A 19,963-nucleotide genomic window follows, 5' to 3' on the forward strand; every position below is an offset into this window, starting at 1 on the left:
TGCTGCCTTGGCGAGACACACATACGACAAAAGTGCTCATGCTGCCACAATATCAAGGCTCGCTCTAGGAAGGCAAGGGACCTACACCTAAAACGTCTCATGATAGAGAAGTCTCTGCACACAGCATCCGATTTGGGATCACAGACCCCTTCTGGGCACCGGTCTGCAACGGTGGCATCTGACAGAGGTTCCCCAACGCCCTCTCAGAGGAAGGAGCACTCTGCCAATAAGGCAACAAAGAAGCAGGCGCTGACCTCCCCTCCTCATGAATCTGCCAAAAAGAGATGTTCCCCAATCTGTCATACCCCATTGGTATCGAACGCACTGAGACCCTCCGCTTCTGAGGTAGTGGGACCATCCAGTACCATGGGTATTGTGTGAGCTAAAGATCCTAAGCGGGCTGGCTCGGAAAAAGGCACTAAAGGGAAACCTACCATCCTTGTCTTGGTACCACTGGAGGCACTCAGACATGCGACACCAAGCAGCTTGGCAGCACTACAGTCTATGGCGCCACCTTCTGCCTCCTCAGTACATAGCACATGTCCCTTGGCACCGACAACTGTGGTAAAGACATCAATACCACCGACAACACCCTCCTTGGTCCTGATGCTCTCAGTACCACAGGAATTTCTCTGCCATAAAGATCTTCTGGTCTCCTTGGCACTGGAATCTCCATTCCTTGGTACTGACCTCACTCCAGAACACATGGTACTGTGCCAACTTACCACCCCACCCAGATCAGTTCCTCCTTTATCCAGTGACGAGGATGATGAAGATGAAGGAGAAATCTTTTCCTCCTATCACTCCTTGCCTATCCACACAGCTACCAGACCAGGTCTGCCAGAGCACATGAATACCAACCCAGACCTGAAACTCAAGGTTGGTACAGACATCCATGGATGCTGCCACCTATGGATTTCCACCACAGTGGCCTACTAGGACACATGGGCAGCATACCACCAACACTATCCTTAGCCTCCCAGTCCAGCCAAGGAGAGGTTGAGGTGTTCTCCATCATGTTCTGTACCTGGACCCTTTGAACCTCTGGAAGAGGCAGTAGGGGAATTGGAGGAGACTTTGGATCAGGAAGTCATGCAAGATGCCAATTTTTCATCCTCTTCTCCGGATGAAGCTATCATGCCCCCACCACCCACAGTGGGGGATGACTTTAAACAGGATTGCAGATTTCCTTGCCATACTTCTGGAAGAAGTGGTGGAGGCCCAACATAAGTTGCTGGACATTCTGCAGACTTCAGCCTCCTCCAAGATTGCTCTCCCAATAAATGAAGCTGTCATGCACCCAGCCAAGACCATCTGGCAGACCCCAGCAACAATTTCGCCCACCTGCAAAAGAGTGCAAAAAAATGCTGTGTCCTTTCCAAGAGGATGGAATTTCTATTTTCACACCCCACACCAAACTCTTTGGTGGTAGAGACCATAAACGAGAAGGGCAGACAATACCATTCCAGATCCTCCCCATGTGACAGGGACTCTCTGGAAGCTACTGCCTCTTTTCCCTGATCCAGTTTTAGTCAATCTAATCACCACAAGTCAGCCCACGGACATTGGACATTGCCTCCAACTGTTAGGGCATATGTCAGCGATGACGTTTGTCATCAGATATGCCAGACTGCACATGAGATGCTTGCAAGGCTGGCTCAGGCTGTGCTATATTCCACACAGACAGCATAAACAAGCATCTTATGATGCCAACCAAAGTAAAAAATTATCTGCATTGATGGACTCAACCACACAATGTTTGCACAGGAGTTCCCTTGACACAGACCCTTCCATCAATGATACTCATAATAGACTAGGTTGGGGTGGGGGCACACCTGCACAACCACATGATCCAAGGCCGCTGCTCCCCATCGGAATCAACAGTACACATAAACCTGCTGGAGCTGTGGGCAGTCCATAATGCATGCTCACACTTTCTACCCATGATCAGGGACAAGGCCATAAAGGTTCTGATAGACCACATCGCTTTTATGTTTTATATAAACTGATAAGTAGGGATATGGTTACACTCCTTGTGCACAGGTTTCAGAGTAACAGCCGTGTTAGTCTGTATTCGCAAAAAGAAAAGGAGGACTTGTGGCACCTTAGAGACTAACCAATTTATTTGAGCATGAGCTTTCGTGAGCTACAGCTCACTTCATCGGATGCATACTGTGGAAATCGCAGAAGACATTATATACACAGACACCATGAAACAATACCTCCTCCCACCCCACTCTCCTGCTGGTAATAGCTTATCTAAAGTGATCATCAAGTTGGGCCATTTCCAGCACAAATCCAGGTTTTCTCACCCTCCGCCCTCCCACAAACAAACTCACTCTCTTGCTGGTAATAGCCCATCCAAAGTGACCACTGTCTTCACAATGCGTATGATAATCAAGGTGGGCCATTTCCTGCAGAAATCCAGGTTCTCTCACCCCCCTCCAAAAACCACACACACAAACTCACTCTCCTGCTGGTAATAGCCTATCCAAAGTGACCACTCTCCTTACAACCTTGTGCACAGAAGCCACACTACTGTGGAACTGGTGCATCCTCCACAACACTGACATCTTAACCTCCTATCTACAGGATGCCAAAACACCACTACAGATGCACTGAGCAGAAAATTTTCGTCGGACCACAAGTGGGAAATGAACACCAGAGTACTACAGAACATTTTCAAACACTGCGGATTCCCAACTATAGACCTCTGTGACAACCCAAAATGCCAAGTGCCCCACACTTTTGCTCAAGAGCAGGTTTGAGACCCCATTCTCTAGGCAATGCTTTTCTTCTCAGATGGGATGCACCCCGATTGTACACCTTTTCTACCGACCCCTCTCCTAGTCCACGGTCTTACACAAGATCAGGACCGAGAGCACCTGAGTCATTTTGATAACTGCTTACCCCCCGCTCCTCCCATGGCCCAGACAAATGTGATTTCTTTACCTCTTGAAGATGGCTATGTGCCCACTGTGCACTCTTCCCCTTTACCACATCTCCTGGACGTGGCCAGGTCTACCACCTGAACCAGGCAAAACTCCACCTGAAAGCATGACTATTCCATGGTTCCAAGACAGTGAAATGATGTGCTCAAAGGAGGTAAGGAACATTCTTTTAAACAGCAAAAGATCTACTACCTGGCATACCTACTTGCACAATTGGAAGAGATTCCATACATGGTGCCACAATAGACAAATAATGGCGACTACCTCTCCTTTACCACTGGTACTGGACTACGTACTGGAATGTAAGAAATTGAGTCTCTCAATGAGCTCGATCAGAGTATACCTCGCAGCAGTCCTGGCATTCCACCGCAAAGTGGACGAGTTCTCAGTCTTCGCCCACCTGACCACTAAATGCTTTCTCAAGGGTCCTTGTAACCTTTACCCCGAAATACGAGCCCCTACTCCATCATGGGACCTCAATCTGGTGTTGCGATGCCTTACTGGGCCCCCTTTGAACCACTAGCAATGTGTTCACTTCTCCATCTCCTGATGAAGGTGGCCTTTCTCATTGATATCACATCCGTCCAATGAAAAACAGGGGGCCCTCATAGCACCCCCTCCCCATACACAATATTTTTCAAAAACAAAGTTACCCTAAGACCACAACCCAAATTCTTACATAAAGTAGTTTCCTCATTCCATTTGAATCAACCCATCCATCTCCCATCTTTCTTCCCAGAACCTCGAGGGAATAAACAAGAAGCAATGCTTCACACTCTGGATGTCCAAAGGGTGCTAGCATTTTACATTGAGAGCACAAAGACTTTCAGAAAGCCACCATAGTTGTTTCTTTCCATCACGGAATGCTCTAAGGGAGACACCATATCCAAACAGAGGCTGTCTATATGGATCTCTGGCTACAATGACCTTTGCTATTGCCGTCAACAGCTACAACCCCCACTGGGGACCTGCACACACTCCACCAGAGCACTCTCTGCCTCAGTAGCCTTCCTCAACAATGTACCCATTATGGACATCTGTAAATCAGCAACCTGGGCATCAGCCCATACATTCACCCAGCATTATGTCATAGAGCAGCACTTGTCATCAGACGCTTTCTCTGGACATACGATTTTATCATCCACCACCACTGCAACTCCAAAGCCCCTCGCTTCCACCAAGAGGCACTGCTCTACAGTCACCGAAAGTGGAGCACCCACAGGGACACTCGTCGAAGAGTGTGAAGATTAATCACCTGTGCAGTAACTGAGGTTCTTGTCCCCTGGGGATGCTCCACTACCCTCCCTCCTCCCCTTTACTTTGAATTTTTTTTCGCACCATGGACTCTGCAGTAGAGAAGGAACTGAGGGAAGGTTGGTCGCACAGTGCTGTGTAACTGCCTGAGACAGTGTGTGACCCAACCAGGCACTGCTACTAAAAATCTCCAATTACAAGTGCAGGGGTGCAGATTCACCTAAAGTGGAACACCCGCAGAGACAACCATCTTGATAACCTCGGTTACTGCACAGGGTGAGTAACCTTCTCTTTTTTTTAAAAAAAAGTATGTGTATATTCAGAATCTGTTGTCTAGTCATTTTATGCTGTAGAATGCAATAATGAAGAATAAGGGTAAAATGCTGGCTCTGTTGAAGTCAGTGGCAAAACTTCCACTGATTTCAGTAGGGCCAGGCTTTCACATTAGGTATTTAAAGCTTTTAGCTGATCAGTTTCCCTTCATTAAAATATAGTTAGATGTGAAAGGATGCTGCTTTTCCCCTTTGCCAAGTAACTCCTTTGTTTAGATCTTATAGTGCTCCATCACATGGGTTCATTACTTGTCGGTGCTATACCCATTAGTTTGTTGTTACACAGAAATGTGATAGAAAATGTATTAAGGCTTGGTGTCATTTATTTTGTAAAATTCTTTGAGGCCCTCAGAAGGAAGACATTATAGAAGTGTAAAATGTAATTATTAACAAATCCCAATAGTCTTTTCTCTTCTGTTCTTCATTGCTTATATCATTTCTCAAATAATTTCACCAGCACAAGTTTCATTATCCAGTGTTAGCACAGTGGGTATTACTAAAACTTTTTGCACATAGTGCCATTCATCCACTCCTTGAGTGCACCTTTTATGTAGCTCCGGGCTGAGATCGAGGGGTTTGGAGGGCGGGAGGGGGATCAGGGCTGGGGCAGGGGATTGGTGCGTGGGGAGAGGCTCAGGGGTGCAGGCTCTGGGCAGCACTTACCTCAAGCGGCTCCCGGAAGCAGCAGCATGTCCCTTCTCCAGCTCCTACACAGAGACGCGGCCAGGTGGCTCTGCATGGCACTGCCCCTGCAGCTCCCATTGGAGTGCCAGAGGGGGCCATTGGAGCGCATAGGAGTCGGAGTGGGACCATGTCACTGCTTCCAGGAGCCACATGGCGCAGCCCCTGACCCTGCTCCCCGGCCGGAGTGGGACAAGCCCCAGACTCTGCTCCCCAGTGGGAGCTTGAGGGCTAGCTTAAAATGACTGGCAGGCTGGATGCAGCCCACAGGCAACAGTTTGCCCACCTCTGGTTTAAATAGTTAGCTTTTAAAAAAGGGGATTTATCATTCACAGAAATTCTATGAGGATTTCCTAATAGACATTCTCCTGCACTGTTCTGTAGAGCCCTGCAAATCTGTGGATATCCATGGACCATTTTTGTGGATTGTGGATCAAATGCAGATACAAATTTTGTATCTGCACAGAGGTCTACTGTTATGGGGTGGTAAGGCACCTACTATGATGTCTCGCCCAGGATTTGCAGGAGGCTTGGCCATCTGCATGGAGGCCTTGTACCTCTCCTATGGCTCTGGTCTCCAGTGTCTGCAATGAAGCCATACTTGCAAGGTCCCCTTTTGGCTGCAGCTTCTATAGGGTGCACAGTATTTTTTGTTGCCCTCTAGGAGGATGAAGACACCAGAGCCATTTTTCTGCATGGAGGGGTCTTCCACACACAGATTGAAGCGGCAGCATGATATTGTACCCTCATATAGAAATGTTTTTGCTGTTATTTACAATGTTTATCTTAGAACATTTGGATTTTTCCACTGTCTGCTTTTCCTTTTTTGAAGGCTTAGAAAGGGTGTCTTGAATCTGTCTCTCCACTTCTCAGAGGACTCTTCTTGTATTTTCATATAGTATTTGTCTTTTATCTAAACCAGCACATAGCCATGTTTCAGTGAAATTTCGGCAGTCATAGTTTTACATAGAGGACTTACAATTGTGCACAATAACAAGATTGCAAATGTCCTTTGGGTGCTGGCGAGCGTAGGCTCTTATCTAACTAATGGCATTTAAGAAAAATAGCCATCAACTTCTGATATACTCAGAAACATGGAATATGAGCAGAACTTCACTAAGCTGCACACTTTATAATACACACAAACATTAGTGGTCTTTGCTCTCTTCCCAGAAAATATATAAATAGATGAGCACTGTACTGAGGTCTCATTACTAAGAATTTATTTTTTACAAAATATTTGAGCAGTGCATGTTCTTGCACATTATTAAATATCAGAAAAAAAGGTGTGTGTCAAAATAAAGGAACAATGTATATTTTATGATACAGGGATCCTGAATTAATTTCTTATTTTTCTTTAATTCACACAATTCAGCAGTTTGGAACAGATGCCCCTGTAATTAGGTAAAAAAATTGCTGCCATATCTTATATTTTAAGATCTTGAAAAATTCCAAACTACCGTGCGAACTATGTAAAAAGGAATCCCTTCACCCACCAGCTTCCATTAAAGTGAATTATGGCAGATGTTTAGCAATGCTGAGAAGCTCTATATAATATTTTTGGGACAGTAAAAAATGACATCTTTCTCCAATGCTGGTGGTGTGGAAATTTACTTAGGCAAAAGGAAGTATTCAAAATGAAATTTAGCCAAGAAAATGACAATCATTCTTATTTTGGGGGTTATAATGCCTGCAACTGGTTATGAACTTCAGTTTTCTGGTTCTTCCAAGAGACAGTATCTTGTGAATACAGGGCTAACGTCATGCTACAAATAGTAAATGCATCTTGTAACTCCTTTTGTATTATTATTTTTATTATTTTATTTTAATAGGCATCAACCAATATATAAAGATATAAAATGAAGAGCAATAAAATGTTATCAAATCATGAAATGAATTGAGCAAGGATAGTTTTTATTGCAATTCCTTATTTATTTTTTAAATATTTTGTTGAAATATTTGCTTGTCATGTTGAGAGATCCTGTTTCAAAAAACTACCAATTCCTAAAGAATTAGTGATAAAGGAGAGGGAAGCAAGAACAATTCATATTCATTTGTAACATGCTTCTGATGTAAGCATATTTAGCGTTTAGAGAATGCCTTCCTGTAGCTTGTATGTCTTTGTGAAGAAAATTGATTCTTCAGTTGCATTAAAAGCAATTCTCTTTTTTGTGTGCAGTTTTGACAACATTCTGTGCCTTGCTGATTCCTCATCCCTATCTGATATCACCCTTGATGGCAATCCGATAGCTCAGGAGACATGGTACAAAAACACTATTCTCCATCATATGATGCAGCTCCGACAGTTAGATATGAAGAGAATCACGGTAAGGAACTTTCTGAAAAAGTATTCGTCAGATGCTGTGAGTATTAAAATTGGTGAATAGGATTGCTGGGTTCTATGTATGGAAAAACTTTTACGTTGTATCTACCTCTGAATTCAGATGTAACTTGAACATTACAATATTGTAACTTGTTTTTGTTCTGTACTACACAAGTATGTATTTTTCTTGCTTAACGCTAACACATTTATTTTTATTAAACCATTTTAAAATATTTTTCTTCACCCACACTGTGACAACTGTCCCATGACAATTGTAAAGTATATCAGAGGTGTTTTCTTCTAAACATTGAACAAAGAATGTTATTACAATAAGGAAAATATATTATCAGTAAAATTACTGACTCCTTATTTCAGTGTAGTGCTTCTGCCTAGAACCTTCCCCATCCCAGTTGTTCCTGGCTTCCTTCTGCAGATTTAAGTAACAGTACATGTCCTCACCACTATACAGGTGAGTTATCACCTGTTAGAAGAACAAGCCCTCTGTTAATAACTTTAAGTAGGCCCACATCCTTGTTGAGTTCCTCAGCTCTGTGATGTCTGATCTCTGCCAGCTTTTTGTCCCATGGTTGTCTTAAAATCCACAGTATTGTTAAGTGCTCAAGTCCCCCCCCCCACCCCCCAAAAAAAAGAATTGGCCCCTCCAAAACCACAAGCTTGGCTTAAAATCATAAGATTTATTTATATCATTCTTGTTATGTGCCGTCTGGTTTTTGAGCCTTAAGGTTTCACGTTTTCAAGCTTTTTCCCACAATCATGAGGACTAAAAATTCACTTTTTTTTTTTTTTTAAATGAAAGCAGAGTTTCTCACATATATGACTTCAGGAGCTAGGTCTGTAAGAAAAATACCAAATATCATAAAAAGAAAAGGAGTACTTGTGGCACCTTAGAGACTAACCAATTTATTTGAGCATAAGCTTTCGTGAGCTACAGCTCACTTCATCGGATGCATACTGTGGAAAATACATAAGATGTTTTTATACACACAGACCATGAAAAAATGGGTGTTTATCACTACAAAAGGTTTTCTCTCCCCCCACCCCACTCTCCTGCTGGTAATAGCTTATCTAAAGTGATCACTCTCCTTCAATGTGACGCTCATGATAAAATTGAGTGGGCAACACTGAATTCAGGTGTTCTGATTGGCAACAGCATGTTGCACTGGTATACACTGGGCAATATCTAGCTTGATGTTTCTATGAGTGGATGAGTTTACTTTACACTAACAGGAAAGGTCATTGTCTAACTTCACTTGATGAATAGACCAAAACTCTACTTGGATTGTAATTTTTTTTCTCCTTTATTGTGGTCCACCTGAATATCTTGAATTCCCCAGTCTCGCTTTGCCTTGCAGACAACTAATAGGTAGACCTGATAATTGCTCTTTTCTGGTTAGAAATTCCTTAATTTCTTCTGCAAGAGAATTGAAGAAGATGTTTGTCTGAAAATTATTTATAGTGGGTGCTATTACTGCTGTAGGGGCAAGGTTGCGGAAGATTGGCAAGGAGCTAAGTGGTGGACTGAGTATGTGACTGGATGTAAGCGGAACATGCAGGCAGTTTCAATGAACTTTGTCGGACAGGCCCTGCCAAAAGATATTGTAGCATAGCTCAGCATATTTTTGCCTGTAAACAAGTCAGTTTATGTAATAAGCATAAATCATACATATAAGAATGTAGCCAGCTGTTGACCCCATGTAACCCCGAAGTAAGCGCGGAGAATATAGCGCCGCAGAAGACTCCCCCCCGGCAGAGTCGTGCCTGGTCAGCTGTCCCGAACGGCCAGAGTCCCCTGCAGCCCCTCCGCGAGTCCTAGGGGCTCCCTGCACAGATTGGAGCGTAAGTTCTTCCTTCCTTCAATAAAGCATAGTTTACTATTCTTAGGCCTGAGTGTCCTCCTTTCGCTGGTATCTTCCCCCCCAGATGTTGCGGGCACAACTGCATATTCCCCTTCATTTCTGTTTGGCATGTCATCTCCGCTGGCAAAGGTTTTCATTGAAGTGAGAACAGAGGCTAAGGGTAACATTTTTCAAAAGCACCTAAGTCCTCTTAAATTTCTATGAGACTTAGGCTCCTAAGTCATGTATGGATTGTGAAAATATTACCCTTGAGCTGCAAGTGTATATCTCTAGGAGACCAGTTCCAGTTAAGAAAAACAAACCTATCCAATTGTTTAACCTAGATAAATCCCATCCCAAGAGAAAGTCTTTAGCTCTTCCCCCCTCAAACTTCAACTGATAAAATTAACTGAACCTTTTTGGATGACACACTTCGTAAGGTGTTTTTTTTTTCCCCTCAAAGCAGGAAAATGGCCCTTCTCTGCCATCTACCATTGAGAAAAGTAAATCGAAGATATCCTTTTTACAGCAGTTTGCAGATGTGTAGAAAACATGTCTAAATTTGAATTGAATACAGTGCAGCTTTATAAGTAGGCTTCGCAGAATTCATTTTTTTGTAATTTTGATAATATTGATGTTTTGGTTTTAAGCATTTTTTTTGTTTTTTATCTATATACATTTTTACAGTTGCGGGAAATTATGGGGTTTGTGTGATGGGTATACAAACCTCACACTGGGCCCGAAGGAGTTAAAGGGCAATACTGGGCCCAGGTAGTCCTGCCCCTCTAGGCCTACAAAGTATGTTCTGGCTGCAGGTACAGGTTAAAAAGAAGCTCAGAAATCCAGGCAATGAGAGGGAGAGCAAACAGGCTGGGGGAAAGGCAGGCCCTTCTCCTGAAAGCCACACTGAAGGCTGAGCTTTAGATGGGACCATGGTGCTGGTGAGCCCCACAGGCGGTGCTTTCTCTAACCTACCTCTTGCTCACACCTGCTTTTTTTTTTTTTTTTTTAGAACCAGCAGGTCCTGAGAGGCTCTGCTCATTTGAACTCTGTTAAACTTCAGATTGTTTGAACTTTAGGGGACCATGCCCCAAGCTGAAGGAGCAGATAGAAAGGAAGTGGTCCAGGGTGGCAGACTTGGGTTCTCTGTGTGGAAGACTTGTCTGATGCTGTTTCCCACAGGGGCCTGGGCTGGGATCCCATGGAGAGGGTTGGCCCTGGTTCCCCTACCACATCCTGCTTGAGAACTAGGCCCATAGGTGGGCTGAGACCACAACACCTCTGGGGTAAGAACCAGGTATTTCTATCCTTCCCTCCCCCTCCCGTTTTTTCTGCAATGAGTGCCTGGAAACCAGGTACGCTAAGTCCTTACCCACCAGGCCTCCTGAATACCCTATTACCAGGTAGTCAGACAACAAGGGGGTTAGGCAGTAATTGTTTAATGACAGTAGATAGTGAGATTCAAAAAGTTAAAGCTCTATAACTGCTAAAACACAAATTGTAAACATTGCGTCAAAATATACAAAATAAATATCCTTAAATCAAACTCTAATAAATTCTCACGCAGCATTTTTCTTTCTTTGCCTATATGTAAATTTTGATTATTATCTATGAAAATATTTTTTGTTGATTTGTGTTTGTATGGTGAAATTGACGTTTACTGACACTTACTGAAAAAAATCTACTCCTTCTAAGCCTACTTACTGGGGACGAGTTAACCAGAAAGAAATACATGGACTGTACACCATGTATGTAATTTGCCCTTCCAACAAAATCTGTGAAGTTAAATACATATATTTTAAAAAGCTTTGCCATGGTTCCCAGCTCCAAATGTAGACTTAACAGTTAAATATTTCCAGTAAAACTTCTTTGCCTCTCTTTATTGATATCCTAAAGACTTCTATGGCTTGAAATGAACACAGATATTATTGCTTGAAAATTTTTCCAGAATAGGGAATTGGTTCTCCTATTTTATTAAGAATGGAATTCCCTCCTGGCGCTGTTACATTTTTGCATTGAGAGACCTTCCACCCCTGAAGTGTTCTAGCACTGGTAGGGCAATGCTATGGAAAGACCCAAACAAAATCTCCCTTGCAACTTTGAGAAAAACAGACTTCTCAGGAATTTCCTAATAAACTTTAGAAGAAATAATCCTGTCCCTTAATTCACAAACTTAGAAGCTAGTATCAAAAATAATGGGAGATGCACCTTTTTAATCAAATACCATTTTTACAAAGAACAGTTGTAGATCAGGATAACTTAAAAAAAAGATTGGCTTCTCTATCTTCTGAGGAGGCATGTCTGTATTCATTCCTGTATTACATCAAATGAAAATGCTATAACTTCCATTAATGAGCTGCATGTTATCTTCAAGATACAGATGATATGAACTTACTGGGTATTAGAAATGGACTGTTTTATATTTTATATGCATTCAATATCCCTATGAATTTATAGTTTATATATATATCCCAGGCCATTCTTCAGATTTTTATGACTTAGGTAGTTGTATTTTATTTAGTTCTAATATATTAAAGTATTTTCTTGAACATAAATGCATACGTATATAAGATATTTGTCACAGATATTTAAACAGAACTCTCTGTTTAGAATATTTTTATATAAGACATGCTATGGAAATATGGGTGGACAGCTGTCCTTAACTAGCTAAGCTAGTTCACAGTCTTGGAGTTATAGTCGGTTTATCCTTGGCACTGGATATTCAGGTAGTGGCATTCACTAGTAGCACCTCCTTGAATAATAATAATAATAATAAACATACAACAAATAAAATAAAATAACCCTAAAGTGGGAACAGAATGTGCATCCCAGTATGCTCTATTTATCATCCTACTCAGAGCTCATTTGTAATGTTCTCTAGCATGCCCTACCGCATGGCAATGGGTTCAGCTGCAATTAGTATCTGGAGTGCTACTATCCATGTTATGCCATATTAGCATCAGGGGCAGCTGCTAGCATGGTAGAACTACAGATATAGTCACTTTCTTGTTTGCGTGCAACCTTTAATATAAAACATTGGGTGAATGTAACAAAAGCACACAGTAATAAAAAGCAAAAATAAGAATCAACAAGGAAATACAAAGAAATCACCATGGCTGTTACAGAGTGAAAAGTACACCTGTATCCTCAAGAGTGAGAGTGATTGTCTGGACCTGCAGGGAGGGAAAGGACTGTTGACCCTTTAAGGAAGGTTCCCCCTTCAGCTCTTTAGCCATTTGGGAGTGGGTGGGCAATAGCTCTGAGAAAGCCCAATGGTTCCTGCGCAACAGGAACACCAAAGGGGTCAGGACACCATTGCATGCTGGAAAAGCAGCCCCCATCCTTCCTCCCCTGTGATTGGCATAGGACTGTTTTTTGGGGGTCTGCTGTGGGCATCGTGCTAGTCGTTTCTTTGCAACTGGAAGTGAATTTTTTCTTCACTGCCAGATTGGCCAAGAAGGATGTTTTGTTTTTTTTATCTTCCCCACACCAACTGAGGGACCCAGTGGGAATGAAGGTAGGGTTCAGATTGTCGCATCTTGGCAGATGTCCATTGCAGATACTTGTTCCAATAGGGGTCCTGTTCCCTGATAAACTGGAATTGGAAGTGAACTCAGGGGAAGGCATCCCCTAAAGAAGCTGGGAAACACTGTTGGTGTTTCTAATGTCTGATACAAGAAAAAGACACCTCCTTTCTCCAGAGTCTTAGTACTCAGACAAGGAGAGGGTGGTGGGGTCCCACCAATATGCTGGCACGAACCTTGGAGAGGAGAAGGGCTGATGGTAGCTCTTTAACAAGGAGATATGAGCTACGCTGTACAAAGCATTGCCAGATATTTCTCAGATGAATTATTAAAGGTGTAGCCTAGTTAAATCCCATCCCTCGAGTCTTCTCTTGTCTTCCTGCATGTTCAACCCAATGAAATATTGGACTATCAAGAAGAAAAGAGAGATCAAATCATTGAAAGAACATAGCAGTGAGAAGAATAAAAGAAAGGCAGTTTTAAGATAAGGATTAAAGTATTAGAAGAATAGAGACACATCCAGGGAAGTAGGGCTAGAAGAAGAAAAGCAATCTTTAGGAACCACAGTAAAAGAATGGACAATGGCAAAATTATTAGTGGGTGTCACTTGCTAACTTTTTTTGTGGAAATAATTTAAAGTATATTGTACTCTATCTCATTTTCCACCGGATACTGTGGTAATGACTTAGTAGTAGTGAAGTTTTACAGGATAAGTGTGTCATAAAGTTCCTGTTTATTTCATCTATCCAGTTGCTTTGCGTGCTTTCACATTATTTAAAGTTTAAAATGAGTTATTGTATTTGTATAGTCGTTTTAATATATCAAGATCTTTTTTTTTTAGACTGCGTATATTCTCTGTCAGTGTCTTAAATTTCTGAAAAATGAAAGTGAAAAGTTAAGCCTGTTATTTCTTACAGGAGCTTTCTATTTTAGAGGGGACCCCCCCCCCCCAAAAAAAAAAAAAACAAAAACAAACTTTTCTCTGACGGTTTTGGAAGGGGGTTATGAAGTAAATAAAATTAAGTTAAAAAGTATACTTCTCAAATGTTTGTGTTGGAGAACCTCTTTGCTTTTCACTTCATAGCTCACATTTCTTTATTACTTGGAAAATATGTGTTCTAAAAATACTGTCTATGAGAATATTTGGATTTCTGTAAACAAGGAACATTTAACCTAATATGGCTCTACTGCGTTATTTAATTGTCCTGATGCGAGACTTAAACATTACCAAATGCCTGTATTTAGGGACAAATATGTAGTTTCTTGAGCATTAGTAAGTAGTAATGTTATATGAAAAATATAGTTAATATAAAGAACAAGAATACTTGTGGCACCTTAGAGACTAACAAATTTATTAGAGCATAAGCTTTCGTGGGCTACAGCCCAGTTCATCGGATGCATAGAATGGAACATATAGTAAGAAGATATTTATACATAGAGAGAACATGAAAAGGTGGAAATACCCATACCAACTGTAAGAGACTAATTAATTAAGAGGAGCTATAATCAGCAGGGGAAAAAAAACTTTTGAAGTGATAAGATGGCCCATTTCGGACAGTTGTTCTCTGTATATATAAATATCTTCTTACTATATGTTCCATTCTGTGCATCTGATGAAGTTGGCTGTAGCTCACGAAAGCTTATGCTCAAATAAATTTGTTAGTCTCTAAGGTGCCACATGTACTCCTGTTCTTTTTGCTGTTACAGACTAACACGGCTGCTACTCTGAAACCTGTCATAGTTAATATAGTTTAGTCAATGGTCTACAGAAAAGACCCTTTGCTTTCTCTCTTTTTAATTCTCTTACTGAGTGAGGTAGTTAAATCAGTGGAACGATAGGGGGCAGGAACAGTTTAACTATTAAAATGAATCTTTTGGACTATGATTCAGAATTGAATATCACAGACTCATTTTATTTCTATTTTACTTACCAAAAAAAATTGTGTAAAATTAGTTGTCTACAAAAAGTACTCTCAAATATTTCCAGTTACAATGTTGGGATGTAATGAAATAGTATGTTATAAATGCCCTCTGAGTAAGAAGAGTACTTAACATATATACAGAACTTTACATTTTCCAAAGCACTGTACAAATGTTAATCTGTAGAAAACACCAAATTTGGTGCTTTATTATCTTCTATATTTTCATTATAGGAATGTGTACATTTCTGATAGTTTTTCTTTTAATTACTAATTCTGTATAGTTTTTATTTTTGTTTTTGTGCTGTTAATAATAGAATACCATTTATTTAAATATTTATTTAAATATTTTTGGATGATTTCTACATTTTCAAATATAGTGATTTCAATTACAACACAGAATATAAAGTGGACAGTGCTTACTTTATATTTATTTTATTAGATATATTTGCACTGTAAAAAACAAAAGAAATAGTTTTCAGTTCACTTAATACAAGTACTGTAGTGCAATCTCTTTATCATTAATGTTGAACTTACAAATGTAGAATTATGTACAAAAACCCCCTGCATTCAAAATAAAACAGTGTAAACTTTAGAGCCTACTAGTCCAATCAGTCCTACTTTTTGTTCAGCCAATCGCTCAGACAAACAAGTTTGTTTACATTTGAAGAAGATAATGCTGCCTGCTTCTTAATTACAATGTCACCTGAAAGTGAGAACAGGTGTTTGCATGGCATTGTTGTAGACAGCATCGCAAGATATTTACATTCCAGATGTGCTAAAGATTCATATGTCCCTTGATGCTTCAACTACTATTCCAGAGGACATGTGTCCATGCTGATGAATAGTTCTGCGCAATAACGATCCAAAGCAGTGCAGATGTTCATTTTCATCACCTGAGTCAGATGCCACCAGCAGAAGGTTGATTTTCTTTTTTGGTGGTTCGGGTTCTGTAGTTTGTGCATCGGAGTGTTGCTCTTTTAAGACTTCTGAAAGCAAGCTTCACACCTTGTCCCTGTCAGATTTTGGAAATTACTTCAGAGTCTTAAACCTTGGGTTAAGTGCTGTAGCTGTCTTTAGAAATTTCACATTGGTATCTTCTTTGCATTTTGTCAAATTTGCAATGAAAGTGTTCTTAAAACAAACAACGTGCTGGTTCATCATCCGAGGCTGCTATAACATGAAATTTATGGCAGGATGCAGGTAAAAAGAGCAGGAGACATACAATTCTCCCCCAAGGAGTTAAGTCTCAAATTTAATTAACGCGTTATTTTTTTTTAACGAACATCATCAGTATGGAAGCATGTCCTCTGGAACAATGGCCGAAGCATGAAGAGGGGTATGAATCTTTATCGCATCTAGCATGTAAGTATCTTGCGATGCCAGCTACAACAGTGCCATACGAACACCTGTTCTCACTTTCAAGTGATGTAATTAAGAAGTGGGCAGCATTATCTCCTCTAAATGCAAACTAACTTGTTTCTCTTAGCAATCGGCTGAACAAGAAGAACTGAGTGAACTTGTAGTCTCTAAAGTTTACATTCTTTTGTTTTTGAGTGTAATTATGTAACAAAAAAACCCTACATTTCTAGGTTCTTTTTCATGATAAAGAGATTGCACTACAGTACTTGCATGAGGTGAATTGAAAAATACCATTTCTTTTGTTTGTCATTTTTAATCAAAAATAATATGAGGTGAGCACTGTACACTTTGTATTTTGTGTTGTAACTGAAATTGATATATTTGAAAATGTAGAAAACATCCAAAAATATTTAATCACACTGTTAAACAATAGAATACCAATTGAAATTTATTAATCGCAGTTAACTCACGCGATTAATCAACAGCCCTAAAAGAAAAAAATATACACAAACACAAATTAAAGCTATATTTTAAGATAACGTGTAAGTTTAGAACAGAAAACCACATCTGAAAAGCAGAATTCTTTCAACCTCCAGCAGTGTGTGTGTACATACAGGAATGTTTCAACTAAAGAACTGGCACCGTGAACTAATACATTTCCCACTGACGTGAAGAGGAGGTGGATTATGGGATTTGGAGGAACAGGTTGGGAGAAATCAGCAAAATGAACATGACTGGTCAAACTTCACATTTTAGATATGTGTATTCAGAGTTGCCAGATTTCTACTGCATTAATTGCCCAAAGACACTTAAAATCTAGCCCCATAGTAGCCCAATCTATTTATTGAAACAAAGTTGTTTTTATTAACATTGGTCTATACCTTTAAAAAGAATCACTATCTAGACTATAATTAAATGATGGATGTTAGCAGCGTGGATCTATAATGAACAAATTTTGGCAGCCAAATCTTGCAAATTGTTCAGATTGGCTTGGGTTTATGTGCACAGAAGGTTTTATACAAATAGTTATGATAAATACAAAGGATTAGATTGGAAGGCGGTTTCTAGTGTGTTGCTGTAAGGATGGTGAGAGTAAATATCATCTCAGTGAAATTCACTGATGCTTCTCAAGTTTGTGAGATTGCTATATCGTTAGAAATGTTAAAGAGTAAGTACAACAGGAGATAAGAATACTTACCAGCTGGAACAGAAGGAGAGACAGTTGCAAAATGGTTATTTGAGGGAAGCAGTTGAGAGCCAGCAGCTCCTCAAAAGATATTCTGGGAAAAAGGTCCTAGAAAAGTGCAACCCCACTCTGGTGAGATTTCATAAGAGCCAGGCATTCACAGAGGAATTGGTGTTTTTGTGTCACAGCCTGTGGACCTGACCCAAAGCCAATTGTAAGCAAAGGAAAGACTCTCTCAGACAAGTGGGACTAAATAGGAAAATGAATGGCCACACTGGGGTACTGCAATTTACTAAAAAATTAGAGAGTTGAAAAAAATGAGAACGTTTTAAGTGTAATTTAAACAATATTTATGGTGGTTGTAGCTCATGCTCGCTTCTTCACAGCAGGACTGCTCTTACTGTCTGAAACTACCAACGCTGGGCTGTCTGTGAGGATAATTATTTCCTGAATGTGCCTGGGGAAACAGCCCCCTCCCCCAGCTGAGCAGCTTTGTGTCTACTGGTGTCACAAGGGACTTGCTTCTGCCTTTTTAACAAGTTGACATTGTGATGGGTTCTCCTGAGGGGTGACACCTGGAACTGAGGTGCAGCTGAGCCCTCTGTCTCATTGGTCTGGGTTCCCTCTTGCACTGTGACGTTGTGACAAACTGTGCAGCCCTCCAAGCTTGCACTCACACCAACATCCACACGCAGGGACAACACCCAGCTGTGTTCATGAATGCTTTGGCCAGTCACTCATGAACCCACAATAGAGACACTACAGCCAAAATACTCCCAGCTCCCCAGCCTACGACCCCAAAGCTGTACCGTCCTGCCCTGGTCGAAACCTGACCAGTATGAATTTATTACCCAGTCCGCCACTTCTACAAAGGAAAGTGGATGTGCATCAACTCTTGTTCATGAGCTGAAATTTATGCCCTTTGCACGTCAAACAACACACAGTGTTTTAGATAAAATATAAAATAGATTTATTAACTACAGATAGATAGCTTTTAAGGGATTATAAGTGATAGCAAACAGATCACAGTAGAAAGAAAAGGAGTACTTGTGGCACCTTAGCGACTAACAAATTCATTTGAGCATAAGCTTTCGTGAGCTGTAGCCACAAGTACTCCTTTTCTTTTTGCGAATACAGACTAACACGGCTGCTACTCTGAAACGGATCACAGTAGTTTACCATAAGAAATTAAACAAAACCACAATCTAGGTCTAATGTACTAGTTAGTATTTGAATCAAGCAGTGTCTCACCTAGGTAGATAGTGCAAACAAGCAGTCTTCCTTCTTTCCTGCCTGGGAACAGCACTTTTCTCCCACACCCCTTCAGTCTTGTTCCTCTGGTACTTTCAGGTGTGGTGTTGTAGGGAGAGTGAGGTAAAGTCATGATGTCATTTCCCCCTTTTATATCTCCTTCCAACTTACTGGAAAGCTCTTTTGCTGTGACCTGGGTCAAATAGTTCCCATTGTGTAGTGCTGTCTGAGAGGTTTCTATTGTACACAGTTCCTTGCGCTTGTGTGCACTTCCTCAATGAGCCATTAACATTGTTTGGCCTTTTTTTAATTGTTGTACCTGAAAGGCTGCATGTGGGTGTCCTCAGTCTCACAACATGTTTTAGTAGCACATACATAGCATAACTTCACATACATGATAGCACATACAGTCCAACGAGATATTAATGTCTAGCAGATCAAGACTTTTAGAATGATATTTCACAAGGCATGCTTTGTACAAAACGTATCCTAATTATATGACAGTGATGAACATGGGGGTGCCAGGGTGTCACAGACATGTGAAGGTGAGGGGCAGATTATGACGAAATCTGTAGCAATCATCTTCCGACCGAAGCACGGAGCTTGAGAGCTTCCTTCCCCCACCACTCCTTCAGCATGTTTGTTTCAGGAATGAAAAAATACTGCAGAAGCTCCCAGTCGAGCTACTGGCTCTGCCATATACACCACTACATTCTTTTTGCTGAGCAAATAATAGGCCAGTGAGGGGAGGGGGGAAAGGAGCGACTATTCCTGACTGGTGAGAGGAAGGTGCAGTAGAGCGAGCAACGTCTCTCCCAGCTGGTGGTACAAAACTCGGGGGGGGGGGGGGAGGGGAGGAGGCTGGAACCTCGCCCAGCCCCGCCTAAATGGTGCCCCTGTTTGAGTAGCAATTTTTTAAGTATCTGAGTCTGTTAAATTGTCTTTTTTTTTTTTTCTTGGCATTGGCTAATTGGCTCCCTGACCTGTTTTATTCTTACTCACATGTGTAGTACGGCACAGCCTGAAAAACTTTGGATAAATTCCTACTTAACCTTGAGAAATTATTTTCTTTATTTGGCCTGGGTGCCTGGGCAGAGGCCTGAGGAAAACTGGAGCCTTTCTAGATAAATCTTACTGTTTACTGTTACTGCATACATGATGAAGTCTTTATCACAGAAATGTGGTCTAGATTACATAGATTGATTATTTATTTTTTGTTTCATTTGTAAAATGTTAATAAATGTTCTAAACAATATTCAAATGTGTTATGACTATATAGACGGTTGTTCTGTATATATCAGGGTGATAGCATTAGAATTACTCA

At 40.9% G+C, this 19,963-nt stretch overlaps 1 protein-coding gene across 6 annotated transcripts in view; it reads left to right on the forward strand.

Moving 5' to 3' along the window:
* The window catches only part of LRRC49 (leucine rich repeat containing 49), a 130,703-nt gene that overhangs the window by 65,987 nt on the left and 44,753 nt on the right, over nt 1-19,963 (forward strand). For all 6 annotated transcript variants that reach the window (XM_043523938.1, XM_043523939.1, XM_043523937.1 and 3 more), the window contains one exon: nt 7,398-7,545. In XM_043523938.1, coding sequence (XP_043379873.1) covers nt 7,398-7,545 — 148 coding nt within the window. The remainder of the gene's footprint in view (nt 1-7,397; nt 7,546-19,963) is intronic.

Source organism: Chelonia mydas, chromosome 10 (genome assembly GCF_015237465.2).
Source record: "Chelonia mydas isolate rCheMyd1 chromosome 10, rCheMyd1.pri.v2, whole genome shotgun sequence".
Classification (NCBI taxonomy): Eukaryota; Metazoa; Chordata; order Testudines; family Cheloniidae; genus Chelonia; species Chelonia mydas.